This window comes from Oncorhynchus clarkii, chromosome 10 (assembly GCF_045791955.1).
Source record: "Oncorhynchus clarkii lewisi isolate Uvic-CL-2024 chromosome 10, UVic_Ocla_1.0, whole genome shotgun sequence".
Taxonomy (NCBI): domain Eukaryota; kingdom Metazoa; phylum Chordata; class Actinopteri; order Salmoniformes; family Salmonidae; genus Oncorhynchus; species Oncorhynchus clarkii.
Window position 1 is genome coordinate 67,406,201 of NC_092156.1, and position 25,250 is coordinate 67,431,450.

Genomic DNA, 25,250 nt, shown 5'->3' on the forward strand with positions numbered 1-25,250 from the left:
AGCACTGTAGTCAGATATTACACCCTGTCTAGTAGTCCTAGAGCACTGTAGTCAGATATTACACCCTGTCTAGTAGTCCTAGAGCACTGTAGTCAGATATTACACCCTGTCTAGTAGTCCTAGAGCACTGTAGTCAGATTACACCCTGTCTAGTATTTCTAGAGCACCCTAGTCAGATATTACACCCTGTCTAGTATTGCTAGAGCACTGTAGTCAGATATTACACCCTGTCTAGTAGTCCTAGAACACTGTAGTCAGATATTACACCCTGTCTAGTAGTCCTAGAGCACAGTAGTCAGATATTACACCCTGTCTAGTAGTCCTATAGTATTGTAGTTGGATATTACTCCCTGTCTAGTAGTTCTAGAGCACTGTAGTCAGATATTACACCCTGTCTAGTAGTCCTAGAGCACTGAAGTTGGATATTACACCCTGTCTAGTAGTCCTAGAGTATTGTAGTTGGATATTACTCCCTGTCTAGTAGTTATAAAGCACTGTAGTCAGATATTACACCCTGTTTAGTAGTTCTAGAGCACTGTAGTCAGATATTACACCCTGTCTAGGGAATCCTAGAGCACTGTAGTCAGATATTCTACCCTGTCTAGTAGTCCTAGAGCGCTGTAGTCAGATTTTCCACCCTGTCTAGTAGTCATCGAGCACTGTAGTCAGATTTTCAACCATTCAGTGACAGCATATGGCTCTTTGTAGTTGCTTCAATATCTACATGTATTGTCCAATCTCACTTTACAGTAAATACTGGTGACCACAGCCTCATACTGAGCCAGAGAGGGAGTGACCATTCCTGGACAGGAAGTGTTGGTTTCCTATGATGGCCTAGCCTCCCCTCGTCCCCTCGCCTCCCCTCGTCCCAGTATTCCTGCCAAACAGGAAGCCTGGAGGAACTAGGGACTGACCAGGGGTTTCATTGACTAACATTAAATCCTAATAAAACGGACAGTCCTCAGCACACTCACTCAGCTGAAGGAAGAGAGAAGACTTTGACTGGCAGCCATGTTAGTTTGACGACTGGGTCTCAGGAGACAAGCTGCTTTCCAGAACTAAGGACATATGACTTCCCATTTCCTGTACAGTGAGGATACTTCCCTGAGAAATAGTTAAAAAAAAAAGTTTTATCCTTCCACCACTCTCACCTCATGCCCCGGGAATGATGGGGTCGTGGTGATTTCCCTCCTCCTTCCTCTCCTTCCCCTTTCCCTTTTGACCTTTCTATTCAACCTTGGGTTGTTTGATGTTGGGGTTTTACTCAGGGAATGTACTATACTGACTGTCCTCTCTCTCTGCCCTCCCCCTTTCATCTACTCTCTCTCTCTGCTCCATCTTTCTCTCTTCTCCCCCACTCTTTCTCTCTGTCTCTGTGTGTGTGTGTCCTCCCCTTCTCCAGAGTGCAGGGATCTGATTGGCTCTGGCAGAGACAGGACACCCAATGCTCTAGTCCAGGTTGCTGTCATCGACCCCCGGGAACAATACCTGGTCTCCCAAGCCTGCACAGAGATAGTAGAGGTAAGGCACACGCAAATGCACTGACACACACACACACACACACACGCACACGCACACGCACACACGCATATGCACTGACACATACACACACACACCCTTTCACAAGACTCTTAATGCAGCTACCTCCCCTCCTTTTCACTCCCTCTTTCTCTCACACACACTCTTTTGGTATCTCACTCCCTTTCTCTGCCGGTGTTTGTTATTTTTACTGTTAAAGGGGCGCTCTGGTTCACTGGGTCTAAGTTGTTATTACTGTTGTGGTTAACGTGGAACCCAAACCGGGTGCGTGCGTGCGCCATCGTGCATAAATGTATTTTGTCCCCCCACACCAAATGTGATCACGACACGCAGGTTAAAATATCAAAGCAAACTCTGAACCAATTATATTAATTTGGGGACAGGTCGAAAAGCATTAAACATTTATGGCAATTTAGCTAGCTAGCTTGCACTTGCTAGCTAATTTGTCCTATTTAGCTAGCTTGTTGTTGCTAGCTAATTCGTCCTGGGATATAAACATTGAGTTGTTATTTTACCTGAAATGCACAAGGTCCTCTACTCCACCAATTAATCCAATCTTGACTTTATATTGCGATTGGCAACTTTCATAAATGAGGTGAATTACCGCCACTGACCTCGTTCGTCTTCAGTCACCCACGTGGGTATAACCAATGAGGAGATGGGAGAGGCAGGACTTGCAGTGCAATCTCGTTGGTGCGCGCAAGCAATGTGGGTGCAATAATTGAATAATATAGATTTCTAAATGTATTTTGGGACGCGAGCGGTGTAGTCAGCCTGTTATGTCTTTCTCTCTCTCATTTGCTTGCTCTCTTTTGTTCCCTCCCCCTCCCTCTCGCTCTCATTCTCTCTCTTTCTCATTCTCTCTATCTCTGTCTCAATTCAAGGGCTTTATTGGCATGGGAATAATGTTCTCTCTCTCTTTCTCTCTGATTTGTGGTTAGAGCACTCTTTCTGTCTCAATCTGACTATCAGTCAGTCAACTGCAGTAGCAGACTGTCTGCGTGTGCCCTCTGTGTGTGTGTGTGTGTGTGTTGAGTCTCTGCGCTCCATACAGTCTCACGGAAGTGTCTGTGCCCTCCGACCTTTGGCATGCCTCTTTTATTGCCCTCAGAGCTGGAGTGTCATTACCATGGCAACAAGAGCACAAGTGTTTTCGGGGCGGCAACATCTGTCCCGGGCTGGAATACCCACCTAGAACACACACACACACACACACACACACACACACACACACACACACACACACACACACACACACACACACACACACACACACAGTGGTGTAAAGTACTTAAGTAAAAATAATAAATCATGTAAATGGTGTTGGAGTGTGCCCCTGGCTATTTGTAAATTTAAAAATCGAATTGTGCTGTCTGGTTTGCTTAATATAAGGAATTTGAGATTTAAAATTAATACTTGAGTATATTTTAGCAATTACACTTACTTTTGATACTTAAGTATATTTAAAACCAAATACTTTTAAAACAATTTTAATGGGCGACTTTCACTTTTACTTGAGTCAATTTCCACCATTACACACACACACACACACACACACCTCAACAAATCAGTCACTCGTCTTTCCCTTTCTTCCCCCCTCCTCTCCGTCACAGACTGAGGGCTCATGTGAGAGAACACAAAGACTGGGTTTAATCTCTCTCTTATCTAGCTGATTAAGCAACAGGAAGATTGACTGTTTTCAAGACAGTCTCTTACTGTAGAAACTCTATAGAAAATTAAAGGAGTCCTCGTCCTCCACTCACTCTGGGTCTGGGTCCAAGTGGAAAACACAGGATGTGGTACAGCAGTTAGCAGTACAGTACGGCTCAGCTGCAGGACTAGTGCGATTCCATAGCTGTAATGTGACTCTTGCTTTGGAGAGGGATCTGAGAACAACATGGACTGTTGCTTTCGGCTTCTCAAAAGGAGGGTACGTATGGATACTGTATGTGTGTAGCCGTGGAGATCTCTTCTGATCATACTGTAGACGTGTCTCTGGATTTATAGTCGCATGGTATTGTACATATTGAACCAGACGCAGTGTAAATTATGTATCTGACTGGTCGATGTATTGGAATGACTAGTCTCTCTAATTCATTACGTATCACTGAACACTGATAGGGATTTTTTGGGGGGGATCAACTTGTATTTATTTTCAAAGGATAACAGACAAGAACACATAGCATCAGGAATGGTTTTACAGTAAGAGACTGAACAATAACACTAAACTGGCAGTACACCATACAGAGTTTGTGTGTGTGTGGCCAGTCATAGGGAGTCCCTATACTACATTGTTTAATTGAGCTCTGTCTGTCTGTCCATCATTCCTCAGTGCTGCAGCTGTTCCTTCATTGACCTCTCCGGTTAAAAGGGGAAAGGCCCTGTGTGTGTGTGTGTGTGTGTGTGTGTGTGCTCACACTCATGTCTGTGTATGAAGTGTGAATATGTCGGAGACAGGCCGGCTGCCGTGGGTTGTTCCCAGAGGCCCTGGTGTCCAGCAGCTGGGTCTTACCAGACTGGAAGCTACCACTATGCCTGGAGACAGACTGCCCCCCCCCCCCTCTTCTCTCTCACCCCCACACATGTGTTCAGGGTGTTATTGAAGCCTTACAGAGCAGGTGTTTCCTTATCCTAAACAGTCCATCTTGGGGCAGTGTGAAGCCTATAGGACAGAGACCCTTTTTTCATTTGATTTATTTTTGTTTGAAACGTTGGGCATAAAGTTAAATATATCAATATAAGGAGTAGATATCAACAGACTTCAAAGCAATCTGTCCTATCAATCAGTTCTATCAGACATGTTGGGCTCAAGTGTAAACACTATTGGAGATACCCTCTCACCATCTTTAAGCACCCAGAGTGGTGTGGGTTATATACTGTACCTCTGAGAGAGGAGACCGACAGAACAGAGAGGGTGACATTTAGGCCCCACTATAATATGTTTGTCTATGGGAAAATCTTATTCTGAAAGCCATTACCGCCAAGGGCCCAGGAGTGGTCTTCTCAAAAAAGGGATTTGACGGCATGCTGTGGGGCCAAGTGCCCAGTAGGATAAAACAAGCCTTTCATGTCATGCTAGTGTGTGTGTGTGTGTATAAATATGATGAGAGTGTCAAGGAAATGGGTGAGAGCCAACTGTCTGAGAGAGCCTCCTGCCATGGGACGATACTCCCCCTCCACACACACACACTCTAATAGTGTAATGCCTCGCCCATTCCTTGGAGGTCTGTAACCCAAAGGCACCGAGAGGGGCGTCGCTGTCTATATACGCAGCTGTCTCCCCTACTGCCGTAGACATACTGCCTGACTGGCTGGCCCATTGACTGACTGTCTAGCTACTGCTCTCTGAAGTACTACTGCTGCTCCTCCAATCTACCTGTTTGTACCGCTGTGTGAATTTGGCTGTAGATGGAGTTGCCAAACATGCTGGTAAGTATGAAAGAAGGCTATTCAGTTCAGAATGTCTTGTCGAGGGAATTTGAGGTGTGTGTGTGTGTGTGTGTGTGTGTGTGTGTGTGTGTGTGTGTGTGTGTGTGTGTGTGTGTGTGTGTGTGTGTGTGTGTGTGTGTGTGTGTGTGTATGTGAGCACTCAGCGAGTCTTTGATTTCCCCTTGTTTTGCCGGCTGCACCAGATTGTGTGTGAATGTGCTGCTACAGAATGCCCATATGCCCCTCAAAGCATGGTAGCATGGTAGCATAGTAGCATGGTATCTGGGTGGCAGTACTGGGCAACACTGTATACTGAGAGCATGGGAGTAGAGCACTCTCCAATGGATTCGTGTTGTTTTCTCTTTCCCACTGCTTGGTGTTAATACAGGGGATGAAAACATCTAGTAGACTAGGGAGGAGAAGGGAGGAGAGGGGCTTGTGCAGAGGTTGGCTCATGAGGAGTGAGGTGTGTGTGTGTTTGCAGAGGTGTGTAACACGTGGTTGTCCTGGGGTAGCCTCATGTCTTGGCTGCCGATCTGTAACCACAGGTCCTTCCACAGTCTATATCCCTCCAGTACTCCCCTACTGTATCAATGGGCTTACTGTGTTAGGCTAAGATGTGTTAGTTGTTAGTCACCTTGGATAAGGATGTCCTCGTAGTCAATAAAGGGACATGTAAACAGACTGGAGGCTTCTATCCATCCTTTGTTGAGGTGACTAATCTGAGCGATTTGGGTTTTCCTAGCCGACGACCGTTGCTACGGCGGAATGCAGTACTGGAGACAGTGGAGACGTTTTTCATGTCGACAGATTATCGTTAGGGTGTTTACGGGATGCACCAGGGCTGAGTGTATGCTTTCTGTGTGTGTGTGTGTGTGTGTGTGTGTGTGTGTGTGTGTGTGTGTGTGTGTGTGTGTGACGATGCCTCCATGTGCTTGTTTATGTGTGTGTGTGCGCATTTGTGGGTACTGACTGTGTGTCCAGACTGTCCCGGGGGCCTGCGTTCCAGAGCCACCCATCAGGGCGAGGGAGCCCCTGATGTAAACACCAGTTTGCTTTGAACACACAAAGCTTCACTACACCAGGGTATATACAGACCCAGTCAGGGTACACATTATACCAGGTCACAGTAGGCTCCATAGGCCTCTCTCCTGGCAGGGCCTGGGGCCCTATAGGGGGGGGGGCTATTGTGCTTGGGGTCTTGTGGGAACCTGGGTGTGTTTGTGTGTTTAGGCTAGCGGAGGTCATGCATCCATGTGTCTGTGTACAGTACCAGCCCTCTATGGCAACAAGCTCTCACAGTCTCACTGCAGAATCAGATGTCCAAGCCCTTAAAATGCCACATTTCTTTGGCATTCACTCCATAATCATTAAGTTAAAACCTGTTTGGGATAGGGGGCAGCATTTTCACTTTCGGATGAAAAGCATGCCTAGAGTAAACTTCCTGCTACTCAGGCCCAGAAGCTAATATATGCATATTATTAGTAGATTTGAATAGAAAACACTCTGAAGTTTCCAGAACTGTTTGAATGGTGTCTGAGTATAACAGAACTAATATGGCAGGCGAAAACCTGAGAAAAATCCAACCTGGAAGTGGGAAATCTGAGGTTTGTAGTTTTTCAACTCATTGCCTATCGAATATACAGTGTCTATGGGGTCATATTGCTCTTCCTAAGGCTTCCACTAGATCTCAACCGTCTTTAGAACCTTGTTTGAGGCTTCTACTGTGAAGGGGGAGAGAATGAGAGCTGTTTCAACCAGAGGTCTGGTAGAATGCCATGAGCTGATTACGCGTGCGCCCTTGAGAGCGACCTGCGTTCCATTGCATTTCTAAAGACAAAGTAATTCTCCGGTTGGAACATTATTGAAGATTAATGTTAAACATCCTAAAGATTGATTCTATACATCGTTTGACATGTTTCTATGAACTGTAATATAACTTTTTGAACTTTTCGTCTGAACTTTGGCCTTGACTTGCCTGCGCCTCGTGAGTTTGGATTTGTGAACTAAACGTGCTAACAAAAGGAGGTATTTGGACATAAATTATGGAATTTATCAAACAAAACAAACATTTATTGTGGAACTGGGATTCCTGCAAGTCCATTCTGATGAAGATCATCAAAGGTAAGTGAATATTTATAATGCTATTTCTGACTTTTACTGGCTCCACTACATGGCAGGTCTGTATGGCTTGTTTTTGTGTCTGAGCGCTGTACTCAGATTATTGCATAGTTTGCTTTTTCCGTGAAGCTTTTTTGATATCTGACACAGCGGTTGCATTAAGGAGAAGTATATCTATAATTCTGTGCATAACGCTTGTATCTTTTATCAAAGTTTATGATGAGTATTTCTGTAAATTGATGTGGCTCTCTGTAAATTCGGCGGATGTTTTCGAGGCACAACATTACTGAACATAACGCGCCAATGTAAACTGAGATTTTTGGATATAAATATGAACTTTATCAAACAAAGCATACATGTATTGTGTAACATGACGTCCTATGAGTGCCATCTGGTGAAGATCATCAAAGGTTAGTGATTCATTTTATCTCTATTTCTGCTTTTTGTGATTCCTCTCTTTGGCTGGAAAATGGCTGTATGTGGTTTTGTGACTAGGCTCTGACCTAACATAATCATATGGTGTGCTTTCACTGTAAAGCCTTTTTGAAATCGGACAAAATGGGTAGATTAACAAGAGGTTAAGCTTTCATTTGGTGTATTGCAGTTGTGAATGTATGAAAGTTAAATATTTCAAAAAAATAATTTTGAATTTCGCGCCCTGCTAGTGGAACCCCTAGCCTTTTAAGTTTTAAAGGGATACTTCGGGATTTTGGCAATAAGGCCCGTTATCTACTTTCCCAGAGTCAGATGAACTTGCGGATACCATTTGTATGTCTTTGTGTCCAGTATATAAATGACAGGATGTTTTGCGAACCAATGCTAACTAGCATTAGTGCAAAGACTGGAAATCTATGAGAAGTCTACCCATAGACTTCCATTTATTGCACTAACACCCAGGAGCAGTAGGGAAGCAGACTGAGCACAGCTGTTGGCTCACTCATCCCTTTCTCTCTCTCTCCACCTCTCCCCTCCACCCACACACTCTCCTTCTCAATTTCAATTCATGTACTTTATTGGCATGGGAAACATGTGTTTACATTGACATAGCAAGTGAAATAGATAATAAACAAAAGTGAAATAAACAATAAAAAAAATAGCAGTGAACATTACACTTACAAGCCTTCCAAAAGAATGACCATACATTTCAAATGTAATATTATTTCTCCCTCTCTCTCACTCTCTCTCTCTCTCATGTTCCTTCTCATCCTCTCTCAGGGTAGCAGAGACCCGTTGTTCCTGACAGGGGTGACCTTCCCTCCGGAGTACCCTGCCAGCCCAGAGACGCTAGTCAAGCTCACCGTCTACGATGTGAGAGACAAGGCCCGCGACAATGTAAGTAAACCGCAAAGTGTGTGAAGGGGCTGAGGGGGAGGGTGTGTGCTGGGAAAGGAGTGTGTGGGGGGAGAATGGGCAATGCCTCAAATTGTTGTTTTCTTTGCTGTGCGTGCCGAAGGTCTTTCTTTTGTGTGTGGTTTTGTTTATCTGGCTGCGCTGCAAACACTTGCAGGGTGGTAGAGAACAGAAGTTGGGGGAGGCCTTAAGTATGGGTGATCTATCATGTTACGCATTTGAAGTGAAGTCACAGGCCTTCACATTGAGTTCTGTCTGTGTGGCATGAACTGGGTCGAAGGAGATCTGAAAGCAAGAGCGAGGCCTTTGGTGATCTTCCCATGGGAATACATACCCAGAGATCAATGAGAATGGGGATAGCTCTAGACATGGAATTCTGAATGTTGGTCGGTCTGGGTCTTCTGGTTCGGAACCCTTTTTAAACCGTCTTGAAATCATCTAATGGGTTCTCCAATATGAAACACGTTAGGCTTCCCTTGGATACTGGCTATGAAGGATTAATTAGCTATTAAGGCTATGGGTTACTTACTCCACGATGATGTCATAGCTGTTGCATGGATTCTATACACTAGCTACCACTACAGCACTGTGACGGCACTACCTGGAGCACTGGAACCAGAGGGAACAGAAAGATCTGGAACAGCGACATCATAGCTATTGTATGGGTTCTATTTAAGCAATAAGGCCCGGGGCGGTGTTGTATATGGCCAATATACCACAGCTACGGGCTGTTCTTAGGCACGACGGAACGCAGAGTGACAAGATACAACCCATAGCATATTGGCAATATACCACCAACCCCCGAGGTACCTTATTGCTATTGTGAACTGCGTAGCAATGTAACCACAACAGTACCAATAAATGTTTTGTCATACCCGTGGTGTACGTTCTGATATGCCACGGCTTTCAAGCCAATCAGCATTCGGGGCTTGAACCACCCAGTTTATAAAGTGCGTTACAGATGCCACATGGTCACCTAGCCTATGTAAACGTGTATCTCACAGCTACATACACCTACAGTACACATGGGATACATTCAGTCCCTCTATGCTTCTGATTTGTGGCTGTATCATATCCATTGTAGGGATTCTATGTTGTCATACTGCCGATATCACAACATGTATTTCACACCTACACATGAGAACATAAAAGTATATAAACTGTTAGTTGAAAAAGAGACAACACGAACTGGACTTCACTCAGGTTAGAAAAATAGGTTTGTTTCACTCTTCCTGAGCCTCAGGTACTGTAGAGTAGATGAATCCAACTGTTCTGTAAAAAATATAGCAAGTTAGCAACTTGCTAACAACCCCTCAAGCCTGGAATCTAAACGATGCAAGCTAGTTCCTTCTGAGGTCTTCATGTAATATTGATGGAAGACTACACCTATGTGAGCCCCAACACTGTTTAAACTCTACAATACCTTCACTGTGTAAGACTCGGTTAGTTAGACACTGGTCATGTCAAGCAGTCAGTCGCGTATCCCAAGTGGTAGAGTTCTGTTAAAAATTAATGTTGACTCGTTCGTGGCCACACAAGCTAACGCCTTGATATAAAGATATTTTATAGATGCCTGGTAAAGGCATAAGCTGTGTTACAGCTATATCTGGGAATGGTTGGCGGGAGTTCATTGTCCAGGCAGCTTTGGAGCCAATGGGTTTTATAGAATGTTCTGGTTCTTTGGTCTGTCTTTGTTGAGGGATGAAAAGAAAGTGAATTTCATTGTTTACCGCTCACAAATGGGAGGAGTCATGAACCTTATTGAGACATCATCTTGGTCTTTTTGGTACAGCTACTGTTCTTGGATGTCCATTATAACCTCTCCTTTCAAACCTGATCGTAAAATCCAACCATCCTTACAAGCATACCAGCATCATCCTTTATTCAATTTCTTAAAACATCCATAATAATCAGAATACAGTAGAACAATGTTCCCTCTAATTCTTTGGGGCACTGAGCAAATTTCAGGTCTTGTGAGCAGAATTCTGTGCAACATCTGGCCCAAGTTTACAGTGAATACTGAGGCTGTACCTTTTAAAATTTTAGACAGTAGCCAATAGGCTATTGTGGCTATTTGAGCATAATGTAGGCGTATATAAGCGGCCTACTAACAAAACCAATGGTGCACATCTGAACTTTTTCACATGGAAATAGCTTTTGATTTCTATGATATAGCCTACAGTAGCCTATAGGTTGTGTTCAGTGCAGGCCTACACTGCATCAGACTTTTAAAAACATTTTTACACTATGCAGGGAATCAATTCATACTTGTTGTATGATACAAGAAACCACATTACAAAATATAATACCATACAGAGAATTAGAGCATGTAGACTACCCTCTGCCTATTGGCTTATTTCCTTATTCAAGCCTGTGTAAAAATACAACACTGCCCCATTAATTAAGGCATAAACAAGATTTTCACCTGACTCGGTTTTCAAAGACAACTTGAAATGTAGCCTACACGATTTGTGTTCTTGTAGGAAGCAGTAACTCCCCATTGCTGACCAATACTTACCTATAACTTGGCTAATAACTCGCTATAACTAGTAAAAAAAATATCAACAAATGTGCACATGTGCGGCTCTGCGCTCTGATCTGAAATGCGCATTTGTTGCAGGTGATTGAAAGACCGCTTGTGGGCTACCTGCCAATAGAACCATTACGCTCTGTGCTCTGCCTACAACAAAATCACAGACTCAATCTTATGAAGTTATTATTTATTTGTTTTGGTTTGTTACATTGAAAAGGGGCCGATATAATATTGATTCGATCACAGAGAAAACATTGATCTATATAGCGCATGGAAACTAATGTGGAGAATTCAGTGAAGTTCAATCTCTTGCGTCTCTTCACGCCACGGACACCCGCAGTTTAGAGGGAATATTGCAGCAGAATAAAAGGCAGATCAGACAGAATATTCTGCCTTGCTGTGGAGACTGTCTCCTGACTAGGGCCTGGCATCCTGTCAGGGTTCTCACTCACAACACTTCCATTCACTCAAAATAGTCAGAGAGACACCGTGCGCGTGCGTGCGCGTGTCAGTGGCGGTTGTTATGGGGGCCATTTAAGATTTTTTTTTCTCATGAGCATGACCTTATTTCTATTACAGCATATTGGATTACTGTCATTCAGATTCCATTCGCCCAGTTCAGTGTAACAGCGATAGGTTTAGGCTACTACATGATACTGGAATTTTCACTATACCCATCATGATGTTGCTACAACATAGCCTATGAAGGAAAGTTTACAATGTAGGTGCACACCGGTCCAGAGAAAAGGTGACAAGAGGTGACAGACAGTGACACATTCAATACCGCCTTGCGCACTCTTGCCTTCATCTAGCTGGTATAGGGTGTAATCATTAGTCCAACAGTTGCAAATGAGAGTTTCTATTATGTTTATCCTTGCTTTGTTGCATTTGCTTCCGTTTAAGAAATATTTTTAAACTGAATCGGTGGAATGAATACACCCCTGTTCAGCGTAAACACAGTTCACTTTTATAACAGCCACGTTGTAGTCCTTCTCGCATCTATGCGCTCCCCTCCTCTCAGCTTTTCCCTTCACCTGTGGACTTTAAGGCACAACACATCAGCTGTATGTGACCAGGTGGAGAAAAAAAAACTTTCCAAGCCAAACCATGTCTTAACCTCTACACACAGCCTACATCGTTGTCACCATATTAGCAAAAGTAACATCATAGTCAACATAGCTAATAGAACTAACATGTCAGTAAACCCGCTACATGCAGTAACGTTACAATGTACAGTCAGTAAGCAGTTTAGCACTTACACCGGCGGGCAACAGTGGCAATAAATGAGAAAAAAACCAAAAGCTTAACTTGACTTGGAAGAGTTCCAGTGTTGTTGGATAGTCATAGCCAGCTAGCTAACATAGCATCTCTCTGTTTTAACAGGGCGTTTGAGTTAGCAAAACTAGCTAGCTGCATTTGTTAGCTAAGTAACTGAATGTGAAAAAAAAGTATCCTCTCTCTCTCGTATGTGTGTGTGTGTTGCTTCTTCATTTTGGAAGAAATTAATTGGTTAAAAAATGTGTTCAACTATTGGCTTTCTCTCTATTCGAGTCAACTACTCACCACATTTTATGCACTGCAGTGCTAGCTAGCTTATGCTTTCAGTACTAGATTAATTCTCTGATCCTTTGATTGGGTGGACAACATGTCAGTTCTTGCTGCAAGAGCTCTGATAGTTTGGAGGATGTCCTCCGGAAGTTGTCATAATTACTGTGTATGTCTATGGAAGGGGGTGAGAACCATGAGCCACCTAGGTTTTGTATTGAACTCAATGTACCCAGAGGAGGACGGAAGCTAGCTGGCATCCGGCTACATCATGGAGTGCTGTTGCTGTTATGTTTAGTATAATTTTATCTAAAAACTGTTTTTATTTTTTATGGTTTACAATTTTTATTTTTATGAAATTCACTGAGGAGGATGGTCCTCCCCTTCCTCCTTTGAGGATCCTTCAATTGTGTGTGTGTGCTTGTGTGTGTGGCCAAGCTGTCTGGTCTGCTTCAGGACAGGCCCTCCTGTGCCTTTCAGATCATTCCCTCATACCTCTAGTCTCCTCCACTAATTTCTTCTAGTCTCCTCTTCTAGTCTCCTCCTAGTCTCCTCCTCTGATTGTCTCCACCACTCTCCTCCTCTAATTGTCTCCACCACTAGTTTCCTCTAGTCTCTACTCTACTCCTCTAGTCTCCTCCACTAGTTTCCTCTAGTCTCTTCCTCTAGTTGTCTCCTCTTCTAGTGTCCTCCTCTAGTCTACTCCTCTAGTCTCCTCCTCTAGTCTCCTCCTCTAGTCTACTCCTCTAGTCTCCTCTTCTAGTTGTCTCCTCTTCTAGTCTCCTCCACTAGTTTCCTCTAGTCACCTCCTCTAGTCGCCTCCTCTAGTCTCCTCCACTAGTTTCCTCTAGCCTCCTCCACTAGTCTCCTCTAGTTGTCTCCTCCTCGAGTCTCCTCCTCGAGTCTCCTCCTCTAGTCTTCTCCTCTAGTCTCCTCTTCTAGTCTCAACTAGTTCTCTAGTCTCCTCCTCCTCTAGTCTCCTCCTATAGTCTCCTCCTCCTAGTTTCCTCTAGTCTCCTCCTCTAGTTGTCTCCTCTTATAGTCTCCTCCAGTAGTCTCATCTAGTCTCCTCCTCTAGTTGTCTCCTCTTCTAGTCTACTCCTCTAGTCTACTCCTCTAGTCTACTCCTCTTCTAGTCTACTCCTCTAGTCTACTCCTCTTCTAGTCTCCTCCACTAGTTTCCTCTAGTCTTCTCCTCTAGTCTCCTCCACTAGTTTCCTCTAGTCTCCTCCTCTAGTCGTCTCCTCCACTAGTTTCCTCTAGCCTCCTCCACTAGTTTCCTCTAGCCTCCTCCACTAGTTTCCACTAGTCTCCTCTAGTTGTCTCCTCCTCTAGTTATCTCCTCCTCTAGGCTCATCTAGTCTCCTCCTCTAGTTGACTCCTCTTCTAGTCTCCTCAAGTCTCTCCCTTTTCTAGTCTCCTCCTCTAGTTGTCTCATCTTCTAGTCTCCTCCTCCTCGAGTCTCCTCTTCTAGTCTCAACTAGTTCTCTAGTCTACTCCTCCTCTAGTCTCCTCCTCTAGTCTCCTCCTCCTAGTTTCCTCTAGTCTCCTCCTCTAGTTGTCTCCTCTTCTAGTCTCTTCCACTAGTCTCATCAAGTCTCCTCCTCTAGTTGTCTCCTCTTCTAGTCTACTCCTCTAGTCTAGTGCTCTAGTCTACTCCTCCTCTAGTCTCCTCCACTAGTTTCCTCTAGTCGCCTCCTCTAGTCTCCTCCACTAGTTTCCTCTAGTCTCCTCCTCTAGTCGCCTCCTCTAGTCTCCTCCACTAGTTTCCTCTAGCCTCCTCCACTAGTCTCCTCGAGTTGTCTCTTCCTCTAGTCTCCTCTACTAGTTTCCTTTAGTCTCTAGTCTAGTCTCCTCCTCTTGTCTCCTCCTCTAGTCTCCTCCTTTAGTTGTCTCCTCCTCTAGTTATCTCCTCCTCTAGGCTCATCTAGTCTCCTCCTCTAGTTGACTCCTCTTCTAGTCTCCTCAAGTCTCTTCCTCTTCTAGTCTCCTCCTCTAGTTGTCTCATCTTCTAGTCTCCTCCTCGAGTCTCCTCCTCTAGTCTCCTCTAGTCTCAACTAGTTCTCTAGTCTACTCCTCCTCTAGTCTCCTCCTTTAGTTGTCTCCTCTTCTAGTCTCCTCCTCTAGTCTCTTTCCCTAGTTGTCCACTCATCTAGTCTCCTCCACTAGTCTCATCTAGTCTCCTCCTCTAGTTGTCTCCTCTTCTAGTTTCCTACAGTCTACTCCTCTAGATGTTGTATCATATTACAACAGTCTCCCCCTCTAGTCTCTAGTCTCCTCCTCTAGTTGTCTCCTCTTCTAGTCTCCACTAGTGTCCTCCTCTAGTTTCCTCTAATCTACAGAGTTTCCTCTAATCTACTAATCTACAGAGGAGGACGGAAGCTAGCTGGCATCCGGCTACATCATGGAGTGCTGTTGCTGTTATGTTTAGTATAATTTTATCTAAAAACTGTTTTTATTTTTTATGGTTTACAATTTTTATTTTTATGAAATTCACTGAGGAGGATGGTCCTCCCCTTCCTCCTTTGAGGATCCTTCAATTATGTGTGTGTGCTTGTGTGTGTGGCCAAGCTGTCTGGTCTGCTTCAGGACAGGCCCTCCTGTGCCTTTCAGATCATTCCCTCATACCTCTAGTCTCCTCCACTAATTTCTTCTAGTCTCCTCTTCTAGTCTCCTCCTAGTCTCCTCCTCTGATTGTCTCCACCACTCTCCTCCTCTAATTGTCTCCACCACTAGTTTCCTCTAGTCTCTACTCTACTCCTCTAGTCTCCTCCACTAGTTTCCTCTAGTCTCTTCCTCTAGTTGTCTCCTCTTCTAGTGTCCTCCTCTAGTCTACTCCTCTAGTCTCCTCCTCTAGTCTCCTCCTCTAGTCTACTCCTCTAGTCTCCTCTTCTAGTTGTCTCCTCTTCTAGTCTCCTCCACTAGTTTCCTCTAGTCACCTCCTCTAGTCGCCTCCTCTAGTCGCCTCCACTAGTTTCCTCTAGCCTCCTCCACTAGTCTCCTCTAGTTGTCTCCTCCTCGAGTCTCCTCCTCGAGTCTCCTCCTCTAGTCTTCTCCTCTAGTCTCCTCTTCTAGTCTCAACTAGTTCTCTAGTCTACTCCTCCTCTAGTCTCCTCCTCCTCTAGTCTCCTCCTATAGTCTCCTCCTCCTAGTTTCCTCTAGTCTCCTCCTCTAGTTGTCTCCTCTTCTAGTCTACTCCTCTAGTCTACTCCTCTAGTCTACTCCTCTTCTAGTCTACTCCTCTAGTCTACTCCTCTTCTAGTCTCCTCCACTAGTTTCCTCTAGTCTTCTCCTCTAGTCTCCTCCACTAGTTTCCTCTAGTCTCCTCCTCTAATCGTCTCCACCACTAGTTTCCTCTAGCCTCCTCCACTAGTTTCCTCTAGCCTCCTCCACTAGTTTCCACTAGTCTCCTCTAGTTGTCTCCTCCTCTAGTTATCTCCTCCTCTAGGCTCATCTAGTCTCCTCCTCTAGTTGACTCCTCTTCTAGTCTCCTCAAGTCTCTCCCTTTTCTAGTCTCCTCCTCTAGTTGTCTCATCTTCTAGTCTCCTCCTCCTCGAGTCTCCTCCTCTAGTCTCCTCTAGTGTCAACTAGTTCTCTAGTCTACTCCTCCTCTAGTCTCCTCCTCTAGTCTCCTCCTCCTAGTTTCCTCTAGTCTCATCCTTTAGTTGTCTCCTCTTCTAGTCTCATCCTCTAGTCTCTTTCCCTAGTTGTCCACTCATCTAGTCTCCTCCACTAGTCTCATCTAGTCTCCTCCTCTAGTTGTCTCCTCTTCTAGTTTCCTACAGTCTACTCCTCTAGATGTTGTATCATATTACAACAGTCTCCCCCTCTAGTCTCTAGTCTCCTCCTCTAGTTGTCTCATCTTCTAGTCTCCTCCTCCTCTAGTCTCCTCTTCTAGTCTCAACTAGTTCTCTAGTCTACTCCTCCTCTAGTCTCCTCCTCTAGTCTCCTCCTCCTAGTTTCCTCTAGTCTCCTCCTCTAGTTGTCTCCTCTTCTAGTCTCCTCCACTAGTCTCATCAAGTCTCCTCCTCTAGTTGTCTCCTCTTCTAGTCTACTCCTCTAGTCTAGTGCTCTAGTCTACTCCTCCTCTAGTCTCCTCCACTAGTTTCCTCTAGTCTCCTCCTCTAGTCGCCTCCTCTAGTCTCCTCCACTAGTTTCCTCTAGCCTCCTCCACTAGTTTCCACTAGTCTCCTCGAGTTGTCTCCTCCTCTAGTCTCCTCCACTAGTTTCCTTTAGTCTCTAGTCTAGTCTCCTCCTCTTGTCTCCTCCTCTAGTCTCCTCCTTTAGTTGTCTCCTCCTCTAGGCTCATCTAGTCTCCTCCTCTAGTTGACTCCTCTTCTAGTCTCCTCAAGTCTCTTCCTCTTCTAGTCTCCTCCTCTAGTTGTCTCATCTTCTAGTCTCCTCCTCGAGTCTCCTCCTCTAGTCTCCTCTAGTCTCAACTAGTTCTCTAGTCTACTCCTCCTCTAGTCTGCTCCTTTAGTTGTCTCCTCTTCTAGTCTCCTCCTCTAGTCTCTTTCCCTAGTTGTCCACTCATCTAGTCTCCTCCACTAGTCTCATCTAGTCTCCTCCTCTTTTTGTCTCCTCTTCTAGTTTCCTACAGTCTACTCCTCTAGATGTTGTATCATATTACAACAGTCTCCCCCTCTAGTCTCTAGTCTCCTCCTCTAGTTGTCTCCTCTTCTAGTCTCCACTAGTGTCCTCCTCTAGTTTCCTCTAATCTACTCCTCTAGATGTTTTACAATTTTGCAATAGTCTCCCCCTCTAGTCTCCTCTAGATTCCTCTCTGTCTCCTCACTCGCCCTACAGAGTACAATTAAGGACTTTCCCACTGGGCACACACTGTTTTTCCACATAATTTCAATCTAATTACACTGAACCAACGTGGAATAGACGTTGAATTGACGTCTATGCCCAGTGGGTTGACTGAGTACTGCTCTCAAAGGAGACTTTGGTATGTACGAATCTGAAGGGAGAGACAATATTAACATTTCTAAAACGTCGACTTCTTTTCTCCCCCCTTTTTGACTTGTCTTTTTCAACCCTTTTTTGAGTTGTCTTTCTCGTCTTTCCTCTTTATTAGTGGTTTTCACAGCAGCAGTAGCTACAGTACAGTGGTTCCAGATCTTTCTCTTCCCTCTGGCTCCAGTGATCCAGTTCCCCTGTAGTGCTGTAACATACTAGACGTGTTGCTCTGCTGGGCTAGGCTCAGCTTGTACAGCGCTAGCTGCTTGTCTTGGTCTCATTAGCCAGTGTGTAGGTGGTACGGCCGTGACCCCAAACACGAGTTGACACCCCGCATCAGCCCCGCGGGTGCAAATGGGAGCCGATCAGCCAAAGCTCCAGTAATTTAATGTCAAATTTTTGGTGATAGAAAAGAAAAAGAGCGATTTGGAAATGTGGAAGAGTGTGTGTGTGTGTGGGTGCATTTGTGAGGTTGCATTTACAGATGAGCAGCCAGCATTTTACAAGTCATATGCAGCTCGCAACTCATTCCAAAGGCGAGCACGTCACCGCTTCTAGCGTCGGTCGTGGAAAAGGAGGTTATTTGACAGACCGCTAGGTAAACATCAAATAAAATCTCTGGCGTCTTAAATTGGCCTGATGTGTGCTATCTTTATGTCCACTGCAAGGGGTTAGGTTGGCCATTGAAGGGGAAAGGAGAGGAGGACGAGACAGGAAAACGAATGAAGCAGATTTTCTAGATTAATCTCTTAATATTCCAGGAGGAGCAGAGTGTTACATTTCATACTGGGATGATTTCCCTTTGCCTCCGGCTTCCAAGTTGTCTGAGATGTGCGTTCCGAGATGAGCCCCGGTGCAGCTGCAATGCTGCCCTGAATACATGAGAGGACGAACAGAGCAGATGGAATGGTAAGAGGTAGAGTGGAGGTGGAGAGAGGAGCGGGGGGTGACGAGGCCTGTTCTCTCTGACTGAGTGATCTGCCCCCAGGCCTTGTTGTCAAGGGTGACAGGTTACCCAGAATTACCCAGATTTCCTCTGTGTATAGCTGAATCCCATGGGCATTAGATTGTACATTCCGATCATGTCCCCACTTGTTCAATTAAACCTCTACATGTCAAGAACCCCCCCCCCCCCAAGAAGTGTATTCAGATGATTCCACTCCATCCAACACAACGTATTGCTGGATAAAATAATTTTAGGGACTGGGAAAGATATTCCGTACTCCTCGTAGGCTGCCTTCGTAGGTTTGGAAATTTAGACATCATTTGAGCCAGCGACCTCATGATTGCATGATTCACAACCTTTTATGAAATAGTGTTTCTTGCATCATAGATATTATTTCTCCAGAGTACATTTTTCCTCGTACTCAAATTACGCAAATTGCACAAACAAAACCTAATTAGACTATTAGATAACCTTCAGTAATTGATAGAGAAGATTCACAGTGAACTCAGAAGACGGATCCAGAATAACAGACCAAAAGCCTACAACCCATAAAGACTCAAATTGGAGGCGAAGAGAGAGCGCGACCGAGAGACGAGGGTTCATGAACAGATCTGTGGCCAATTATTTCACAAAGTGCAGCGCATCAGAGGGCACTTATCAAAGTAGAGGGGGAGAAGAGATAACGACAGGCTGAGATAGAGGCCGAGAGAGACGAATGAAAGCATATGGGAACAAACACAATATTGTTTGTATGCATTGTTGTGCGTTCTCTGTCTCGCATTCTAGAGCTCACTTACCTTGTTGAAGAAGCTCGGAGACACGGAACACCAAACTAATATCGAGAGCAGGAGCTTCTTGTCGGAATCAAAGCGATTACCCAGCATCCTCTATGTTCTACGAAGATAGGACGGCAGCCTGTAGATTGTAGTAGATCCCCTGTGTGTGTAATCATAGGCTCATTTATCTCTACGTCTGGCCTCTGTGATGTTACGAACATGTAATGCGGGTTTCATTGTGTGTGCGTCATAGTAATCTTCAGATCATGAAGAGGGGATTTGATTGGGTTCTGTGATGTGTGATGCACAATACCGTGACGAACAATCGAGAAGCTCCTCTCGGCAAAGTATAGAAATGGGCCGTGTCCAGTCCTTTCCATGAAGACGCCATAACATGTATTCAAATACAGAGCTTTTTTACTTCGTTGCTTTAATCAACGTTTTAAGATGGTCGCCCCGCAAACACTGACAAGCACGCACATGCACCAGCCTTTATCCTATCATTCAAGTGACACCCTCGAAGGTGTGGAGAAATACTTATTAGATCCAGGATGAGTACAAAGTAGCAGGGAGGGGTACTGATCAATATGCTCCACCTCCAACCCCCTGGCAAAGCAGCAGAGACACAGGGGCAAGGCATGCTTTCGCACTCCTCTCCTCTCTTCGCTTTATAGTGTGGAGGAGATGGTGCAGGAAAAAAGCCCTACATCGTGTCTAGCTGTAATTCACATCAAGTGATGTTGACATTAGCATCACGTTCCTTCAGTGGACAAGCGTCAGAGTGCAAGATATGGCTCAATGGCACATATGCTTAAGCACCGTGCAATATACCAGTCATTACAGTGCCTGTCCTTCCAATGTACCGGTCATCGTCTCTCCTCTTTTAACAGACTTTTAGATAGTAGTTATAGCCATTCCCTAGGCGCTCTATTTCTACAGTCATCTCTCCATGTGACCCAAGGGAATCATTGCTCCAATTATGTAGCTACTGCTGATGCACTGACAGTCCTCCCCTAGTTTAATCCTCCCCGTCAATAATCATCATGTGTAAATGGGGTGACGTGGCACTTTTTTGGGCACGACAACGACTCAGGGCTTTTCACCTGGGTGTCTGTCAAATCTGGAGTGAACCAGCATATTCTTGATACCATTTGAAAGGAAACACTTTGAAGTTTGTGGAAATGTGAAATTAATGTAGGAGAATATAACACATTAGATCTGGTAAAAGATGATACAATGAAAAAAACTACTTTTTTGTAAAAAAAAATTACCATCTTTGAAATGTAAGAGAAAGGCCATCATGTATTATTCCAGCCCAGGCGCAATTTAGATTTTGGTCACTAGATGGCAGTAGTATATGTGCAAAGTTTTAGACGGATCCAATGAACCATTGCATTTCTGTTCAAAATGTATCAAGACTGCCTAATTTGTTTATTAATAACTTCTCAAGTTCATAACTGTGCACTCTCCTCAAACAATAGCATGGTATTATTTCACTGTAATAGCTACTGTAAATTGGACAGTGCAGTTAGATTAACAAGAATTTAAGCTTTCTGCCCATATCAGAGATGTATATGTCCTGGGAAATGTTCTTGTTACTTACAACCTCATGCTAATCACATTAGCCCGACCGTCTCGCGGGGGGACACCGATCCTGTAGAGTCCGTGTCAGAAGGAAAGAATGGATTTTAATCCCAGATGTGGCTTCCAGATGATAATCGATATTTTTCTATATACCTTGTCCGGGGTTGGGTACTTTCTAAATGTAATTTACATTTGAGTTATTTAACAGACTCTCTTCTCCAGTGGATACATTTGAATTTGTCCTTGTCCCCCATAGGAAACGAACCCACAACCCTGGCGTTACAAGTGCCATGCTCTACCAACTGAGCCACAGGGAACTAGTTACCTGTCCAAAATTCGAATCAGTAATGTCATTTTGGGATTACCCAAACTCAGTAACGTAATCTGATTTGTTCAGTTACTTTTAGATTAACTTCCCTTAACAGGCATTAGAAGAATACAAAAAATGAATATTACCAATTTAACCACATTTATTGCAGGATCAATCACTGTTGGTTTACATAACTGGCCATAAATGGATGTTGCATTTTACTTTGTTATGTAGGCTTCTTCTAACCAATTACTTTCCACTACAGAAAATAATATGATTAGGCTGTATCTTTACATTAAAAACCAAAGTCTGTCAGATTTCCAGTCATTCCAATTAATTTAATACCCCTTGATCTTCAAGAATAGGACTTGGAAATATAGATTATAGCTAGATTGTTTTACCTGAGCATAACCCAAAAACGAAGGGTTTATTAGCTTACTCAGTTTGTGATTTAGTTGTCATGGGGGACTGATTGGGCTCACTGCTTCGAGTTGAAAAGTAGATGCCGCTCTCATGGAATGACATGACAAGAATGCCTTATGCTGCATTTGCTATAAACGTATCGTTGTTTTGGTGACACATTGATATCTTGATCATTTGAAGTCTATCGAAAGTGTGGGAGTTTGAGCACGTGTCCGTTAGGCCTACGGACATTTTCTATTTTGATCAGAACAAATTATATTGAGCAATAAAATCCCCGCTCGTGGTCTTCTTAAATTCAGCTGGTTGTTGACAGTACGGCGCACAATGCCACGGCTTAGTTTAGAAGGGAGGAACTCCCTCAAACTTTTAGTCCATAGGCTGGGATCCGCACGATGCAGCTGTTGCAAGAGCACATTTATCACTGGCTGTCCACTGGTCACAAAAACAATACATGATGAGCAGGACAAGCTCCTTCAATTCAAACATTATTGGGTTAAAGTACACATATACTGTACAGTTGTGAACAGCCACCCACAACAACCACAATCCATAAGGCACAACATATCTATTGAGAGAGCAGCAGTGTGATTCATACTAATGCACGATGTAGATATCTGTAGTAGGTTGGATCTGCATGCTGTCGTTCTTACCTCGAAGCGTTTATTCAAGCAGTTGCACCATTGGAAAGACAGAGCTTTGGACCGTAACTACAAAAGCCTGTTCCTGCTCTTTTCCTGTGATCCATGGAACACGTTTGGTGTGTCATCATGGTGGTCTCTGACTTGTGGTCAGACTCGTTCAGGCATAATAAACTTAAACTTGTGCTTTTTTTAAAAATCTGATTTGAATGTCATTGAATAAACAGAAAGGTGTCCAATAATTATTTTCTCAATCATTCTTTCTGAATTTAAAAGTAATCCTAGAAGTAATCATCTAGTTTTTCCAGAAGTATCAGTTATTGGATTGCATTATTTTCTGGTAAAGTTACCAATTACAGTTGCAGTTGTTTTGTAATCAGTTACATGTAATCTTCAGATCTCTCCAGAGGTCAGACTGTGTTAACGGCAGACGGTTAACAGCAGCCGGTAGACAGCAAGCCCTCCCCACTTGCACCGCCACTGGCCTGTCAGAGATAACACCTAGACATTCAGCCCCACAATCAAAGAGTCCGGGTCAATACAGCCAATCAAAGGGAAATACCAAGGAAAGAGCTATGTCGTGATAGGGCGGCAGACCAAAAGGCTGTTGTGACAGATAAGGGGGACTGACTGTCATCTCAAGGCTGAAAGGAAGCAGTAAGGTGGCCTCCTCCTCCTGTTCCCTCGCCAGCAGTCCTCCTCATTGTGTCAGTGTCACTGTCGGGTTGAAAGGTAGAAATCTAAAGGGTCCTTTATCAGAGCTAGTTGCTTAATGAGTGACATCTTGACAAGTGAATGTGTCTCCACTCCCTCTCTCTCTCTATCGGTGGCCAAAGATACTCTGCATATGTAGAGGTGATGGTTTCTACCGATCGGTTTCTTATGCCTGAGGAGATGAGGAAATACCGGGTGGTGGGGGGTGGCCACCATCCAAGAACATTCTGCCTAATGCTGACAGGGGGGAAATAAGTCCTGTTTAAAACTGCATCTCCAGCTAGAAGCTAGAAGGGATGAGTTGCAAAGAGGGAATGTAAACATGTAAGTTATCTGGTGCAACAACCCCCCTTTGGCTAGCCTGGAATTGGAACATAGTGTGATTACTGTGCTGTATTTGAAACAACCCCTGACTATGGTATCGTATCCAGGGGAGAAAGGTATGTTACAGTGATTGTAGGGAAGTGCATGGAAGAGCCACACTCTCTGTCGTCCGGTGATTTCTCTCCCCTCCGTCGCTGCCCGTAAATAATCGTCACTTATGCTGCATTTCATTTCACTTCACACCGTAGCCCGGACGGAAACTGAGAAAGATTGCTTTTGATGGATGGCACAATTACATTTCTACTGTGTTGTATTTACCCTCCCCAAACTGAGAGAAACTGAAATGTTCACCTTTTTTAAAAATCCATCACAGGAACACACACAAAGACACAGCAACACACACCATGTCCCATATCCCATCATCGGGATTTGTTATTAATTCCTCCATGTTCTTCAGTGTGTTGACTTGATGTACTCCCTCCTCTCGGGCCTTGCTGCAGTACGATTCCTTTGTAATGGTCGTTCTCATTAACTCTGAGGGAGAATCCATAGAGGGGAAGGGGGAAATGTAGCCTACTTCCTTGTTCCTCTGTGACGATATGGTCAGGCTTGGGTTGAAGTTAGGCCGCTATGTTTTAGACCTGTGTAGACTGGTTTTGGTGCTGATGATGGCAGTTTTAGACTGTGATGCAAGCGCTATAAGCCATTTAGAGAGAGAGAGAGAGATGCTCGTCATTGAGTGATATTGAAAAAACTGTATAACTTTACATGAATCTGGCGTCTATCCAAAACTGAATGGAATGGGCTCTTTATAAGTTAGATAAATGTGACATGGCAATGAAATGTCCCTTCGCTATCAGAGGCCAGATATGGATAGACAGCCTTTCAAACCTGAATGGATAAACTCTTTACAAGTTAGATAAGTTTGACATGGCAATGAAATGAAGTGTCCCTGCCTTTGCGTCTTCGCCATAGCAACCGAATACAAGATGTGAAAAGAGACGACGTGCCTTCAAGCTTTTCAAAGTTCTCTTCAACGTCTGCCTTTTTCCATTAAAAAGAAAATCCCGTTAACTTTATACCACGGCTGTAAAAGTGTTGAAGGCAGTCAGACGAGCACAGTTGACAATTGAGGAGAAGTAAAATAGCCTCCATCCGGGAGAGTGGAAAGTTAAAACTCGCTAATGCGTTTTCATTGAAGCCAAAGCCTCGTCTGCCGTGTCAAGCTAACACTACGCTTGCCATGTTACTCCGAAAAACCCCATCACAAAGAGGGAAATATTGCATTTGAGTGGCGTCAAAGAAAATACTCCAGAATGTCAACTAAAGTGTGAAGTCCATGTCTAGTCGAGTCTTTCCAGACTTCATTTGTCACGTCTCAATATAGTCTTGGTGCATCTATCTCTGGGTTGTTTGTTAAAGACAGTGAAATACAGATTGCCTAATTGCATCACCCTCCTGTCCATAAAACAACTTCAAACTCCATTTCTTGGACCTCAATCCAGCCTTGACACGTCTGTATCTTCATCTTGTTTGTTATAGGAAGTACACGATAAATGCATCACCCTCCAGTCTGCCGTGTACACAGTAATAAAACAACTCACTCTTTGCGTGAATATTTAGTTGGAAATGAAGTGTTGGTTTTATTTGGTGGGTGTGTGGGCAGTCGGATGGGAAAATGCTGTTAGAATAGTGCCACGGCTATTAAAACCAGTGGAGTAAATCTAAACAGGGGGCAGTAATTAAAATATGCTGAGTGAATACAGATGTCTGTCGGAGCCGCCACAAGGAGATGTGCTTCCCCCTCTGGTACAATGCTAATGCAATCAGTGTCCAAGCTGATAAAGTCATGTACATAAAGGAGTGGTTGGTCTTTATCTGGGTGACAAGAGTTTCTGATTAGAGTAGAGTAGAGTAGGCGTAGAGTAAAGGATAGCGTAGAGAATAGTGTGGAGGAGAATCAAATAGAGAATGGACCCTGTAGTAGCCTGTAGTATGTAGAGCAGGGTTCTCCAACCATGTTCCTGGAGAGACATCCTCCTGTAGGTTTGAACTC

The 25,250-nt window shown here is 44.2% G+C and overlaps 1 protein-coding gene across 4 annotated transcripts in view; it reads left to right on the top strand.

Annotated features, from left to right (window-relative positions):
* Positions 1 to 25,250, top strand: part of LOC139419032 (type II inositol 3,4-bisphosphate 4-phosphatase-like) — a 218,981-nt gene that overhangs the window by 13,459 nt on the left and 180,272 nt on the right. Inside the window, exons 2-3 of one of the 4 annotated variants that reach the window (XM_071168887.1) lie at positions 1,403 to 1,521; positions 8,305 to 8,421. Coding sequence is in view for 2 of the 4 variants with exons in the window: in XM_071168884.1 (XP_071024985.1) it covers positions 3,437 to 3,469; positions 8,305 to 8,421 (150 nt within the window). In the remaining 2 variants the exon portion in view is untranslated. Of the gene's footprint in view, positions 1 to 1,402; positions 1,522 to 3,267; positions 3,470 to 8,304; positions 8,422 to 25,250 lie in introns of those variants that run through there. The other 3 variants (XM_071168888.1, XM_071168884.1, XM_071168885.1) reach the window with 3 other exon arrangements.